This window comes from Etheostoma cragini, unplaced genomic scaffold, assembly GCF_013103735.1.
Source record: "Etheostoma cragini isolate CJK2018 unplaced genomic scaffold, CSU_Ecrag_1.0 ScbMSFa_4109, whole genome shotgun sequence".
Taxonomy (NCBI): Eukaryota; Metazoa; Chordata; class Actinopteri; order Perciformes; family Percidae; genus Etheostoma; species Etheostoma cragini.
This window is the reverse complement of record NW_023268447.1, coordinates 14,114-18,294: the sequence shown is the minus strand read 5'-3', so window position 1 is coordinate 18,294 and position 4,181 is coordinate 14,114. Positions and strand designations below refer to the sequence as shown.

The following is a 4,181-nucleotide window of genomic DNA, read 5'->3' as shown; positions in this document are numbered from 1 at the left end:
GTTATAAAGAACTCCAGGAAGCTGTAACCACAGAGTCCTCCCAGAGGTCCTGCCTGGTGTCACCGTGTTATAAAGAACCGGGTTTCACTCTTTATAAAGCACAATGTTTAAGATAGATTTCATGAAAGGCCTTGAAAACCCTGGTGATTGTTCTGTAAGGTTCGGTGGGAGAGTTGTTTGGTTTCTAAAGTCCAAGATGTTGTCCTCAAATGTCTTGATTTGTCCACAACTCAAAGATATTCAGTTTAGTTGAAAACTTCTCAACTACTCCAATAACCTTTGCAGATTTATTTTGTGATGTGGTGACTTTTAAATGTCAGTACGGTTAAATAAAAAGAACATAATTTACAGCTTGTTAAAGCAACGCTATGTAACTTCTCCCTCTACGGTCCCCCTACAGGTTCTCATTGATCCCCCTACAAGTTCTCATTGGACTACAGCTAGCGCTTTGGTCCCCCTGCAGGTTATCATTGGACTACAGCTAGCGCTTCGGTCCCCCTACAGGTCGTCTCATTTAACTACACCTAGCACTTTGATCCCCCTACAGGTTGTCTCATTGGCATTACAGCTAGCACTTTGGTCCCCCTACAGGTTCTCATTGGTCCCCCTACAGGTTCTCACTGAACTACAGCTAGTACTTCGGTCCCCCTATAGGTTGTCTCATTGAACTACAACTAGCACTTTTTAGTTCCAATGAGACGACCTGTAGGGGGGCCGAAGCGGGAAAAGTTACATAGTGTTGCTTTAAGTGTTTGTTGTGGCAAAAGACTCTTCATTGTTGTTAAAAACCTAACCAAACTGGGACAAATTCACAACGCGACCATTACCCGCTCTAGATTAGATATGAAGACAAAGTCGGATTAGAGGGGGGAACAAACCCCCATGCCCTATGAGGGTTTTTAGGAGGGGTTGTACTTTTTTATATTTAGTGTCATTAGTTGAGTAACTGTCTCTGTTCAGATCCTCCTATCCAGTCCAAACCCTAACCCTTAACCATTACACCCATCATGGTCATTAGTATCGTCCATCAGAAGAGGACATGTCCAGACTGCGGATTTGGCGGCAGGTTCCTGTCCAGCTGCCTGCTGGCTGAGTAGTGTTGGGCCAAAGACTCGTCAGTCCACTCTGATCTGGACAGCAGCTGGTCCATGTGAGGCCCCAAAGTCCTGTGTGGGAATTGGTATGGACTAAGAACGGGCTCCCGCTCCACTAGGGACTGACCAGGTGCTCGATGTGGCCCCTCAGAACCATAATGTGGACCCGTCAGAACTGAAGTGTCCCGATGCTCGCCCATTGGGTACATCTGCTTTTTATGGATCTGAATTTGGTCCTGGTGAGCTAATCTCGCCGGGCACAGCTGCTTTTTGTGAATTTCAAGATCCATCTGGGTCTGGTACTGCTGTTTCTTGTGATTCCGAATGTTGTCCGGGTCCTGGAGGTCTATCTGGGTGCGGTACTGATTTTTCTTCAGATTCTGAATGTTGTCCTGGTCCTGAAGGTTCATCTGGGTATTGTACTGCTGTTTCTTGCGATTCTGAATGTTGTCCTGGTCCTGGAGGTCCATCTGGGTATGGTACTGCGGTTTCTTGTGATTCCGAATGTTGTCCTGGTCCTGGAGGTCCATCTGGGTCTGGAACTGCTGTTTCTTCAGATTCTGAAAGTTGTCCTGGTCCTGGAGGTTCGTTTGGGTATGGTACTGTTGTTTCTCGGGATTCTGAATGTTGTCCTGGTCCTGGAGGTCCATCTGGGTATGGTACTGCTGTTTCTTTTGATTCTGAATGTTGTCCTGGTCCTGGAGGTCCATCTGGGTATTCTTCTGGTTGTGGTCTGTGCCTTGTTGGTCTGCTTGAGCATGGTACTGCTTCTTGTGATTTTGGATTTTCTCTTGTGGTTCCTGGTTGTCCTGAAGGTCCATCTGGGCGTGGAACTGCTGCTTCTTTTGACTCTGGATCTGGTTGTGGACTTGGTTCTTGATGTCCTTCCAGTGTCGCCCTCTTAGGACCGGCTCCAGGTCCAGACAGCGCTGACAGACCTCCTTCCCTGGCACAGACTGGACCAGAACGTGGACTCCCAACTGTCTCCAGACTGCCTCCTTCTCTGCAGACGACCAGGGCCGACGTCGGACCTTCCTCGGAGCAGCAGGGACTGAAAGACAGATGGAAAAGTTAATCAATGGAGATAGTCTTCCTGAACATATACAGACTTTCCGAACATGTAAACTAGTGGTGCATACATGTGCACCCTGTAAACTCTGAGAGAACTCAAACTGTTGTTGTAAATATGTATTTTCTGCCATCTTGTGGCTCTTACTGTGGCATTGTTGTCACTGCTGAAAAGTTTAAATAAAAAGTCAATTTGAATTGTGAGTCCTATTATTAATGGAAGATTGGCAAGCTAAATCCAGGAGGACCCACCTGTGATGAGAGTCTGCAGTGTGGACTCTATTTGAATCATGGAGTTCAGCGGTCGGTTACTACTTTGTGCTGGAACTACGGACAGGTAGAGAGAAAGAAAACAGTCAAACAACACCCTGTCATTCCTACTCTGTGCATACTGTGCATGGACAGGGGTAAAAATCAAAGGTCAGGATCAGGACTCACCCTCTGGTCTTGGGTCAGACGGCTCTTTACCCTTCTCACTTACTGACTGGACCGATCGTTTCTTCAGCTTAACTTCTACTGAAGTGGCTAGAAGAAAATGCAAAGCAGTGGGGGGTTAACTAACATTAAAAATAACATTTAACCAGACATACCAAATGGTTGCCTCAGGTTGTACCTGTGTGGGGGTTGGGGTCCAGCAGCCCCAAGTTGTCCCACTCCCTCCCCAGCACATGATAGAAGTCAGTGGTCTTGGCTGCAGCCTCCCAGTCTCCGTCCTGCAGATTCTCTCCAATGGCGATCTCACAAACCGTCTTCAGAGTGGTTTTCACGGCCAGCGGAGGGCGACTCCAGCGGTATCCAGAAGCCTTTCTGGCAGCGGCCAGTACCATGCTGAGGCGGCTCGGAGCCAGAAGGTCCTGCAGGGTCTGAACGCCTGAGTCCAGAGATTTAGCAGCGAGGACAAACCTGCCGAGCTCCCGCAGCTTCTGACTGACATAGTCGTACCTCCTCTGGCTGCCATCTTGGTTCCCCATCAACTTGTTTCCATATTTACAGATCAGCCAATCAGACTTGACCTAGACAGAGCGGAGGAGTCAGCACAAAGACCGGTAGAGAGAAAGACGGGTAGAGAGACAGACGGGTAGAGAGTGCACAGACCTGGTGTGACACGTGGTCCTGGTTCATGCGATGCAGGACTTCGCTGCAGCTCTCAGACGCTCCGCTGGAAATGGGAAGGAGGCGGGACGCTGCAGCCTGGACCCTGCTGCGCTTCCTTGGCAGATCTGCCCCACCGGGGTCACAGGTCACTTCCTGATCTACCCCGGGGTCAGAGGTCATTGGCCGTTTGGTCCCGGTCTGGCGTGTTGCGGTTGTATCTCCCAAGGGGTCAGAAGGTGCATCCTCTGTGGCCCTGTTGGCTGCTGGACCACAGGCCGACTTACCTGTGGAATCAGACGTGGTGTCTGCTGTGGAGGCGGGGTCTCTGCAGGGGTCAGTGGTTGTGTCTGCTGTGGAGGCGGGGTTTCTTGAGTGGTCATTGGTTGTGTCTGCTGTGGAGGCGGGGTCTCTTGAGGGGTCAGTGGTTGTGTCTGCTGTGGAGGCGGGGTCTCTTGAGGGGTCTGTGGTTGTGTCTGCCGTGGAGGCGGGGTCTCTTGAGTGGTCAGTGGTCAGCTTCTTGCGGCAGGACGCCTGATGTTTCCAGAGATCAGCGCGGAGAAAGAAACCGAGGCAGAGCGGGCAGGGGAGGTAGTTCCTCGCATCCACTTCCTCTGAGGGCTGACGCCACGGGACGATCTCTCCACTGCCCTGTCTGATCACCTGGGAGACAGACAGACAGGCAGAGAGACAGGAGGACAGACAGAGAGACAGAGAACAAACCTAAATATTGTGCAGGTAGTTTGCTCTGCAGGTAAACAGACAGAGGGCCCCCTTCTGACCTGGTGGTAAAATCTGAGCCGAGTGATTGAAACATAAGTGAACATCTGTAGGTCTGGGTCAAACCCCTCTCACTGAGAACAGGTATTAGGATGGCACCAGATCTTGGTTGCAGCGGTTGCCGTGGTCCTGCTCCCCCCCCGGCTA

The 4,181-nt window shown here is 50.5% G+C and overlaps 1 protein-coding gene across 1 annotated transcript in view; it reads right to left on the bottom strand.

The window, feature by feature from the left end:
• Positions 1-686: 686 nt before the first annotated feature.
• Positions 687-4,181, bottom strand: part of LOC117941057 — an 8,448-nt gene continuing 4,953 nt past the window's right edge. The window contains exons 3-7 of the mRNA XM_034866152.1: positions 3,258-3,917; positions 2,776-3,175; positions 2,601-2,687; positions 2,415-2,489; positions 687-2,145 (exon numbers count right to left, since the gene is read on the bottom strand). Of these exons, the coding sequence (XP_034722043.1) occupies positions 1,028-2,145; positions 2,415-2,489; positions 2,601-2,687; positions 2,776-3,175; positions 3,258-3,917 (2,340 nt within the window). The 3' untranslated portion in view covers positions 687-1,027. The remainder of the gene's footprint in view (positions 2,146-2,414; positions 2,490-2,600; positions 2,688-2,775; positions 3,176-3,257; positions 3,918-4,181) is intronic.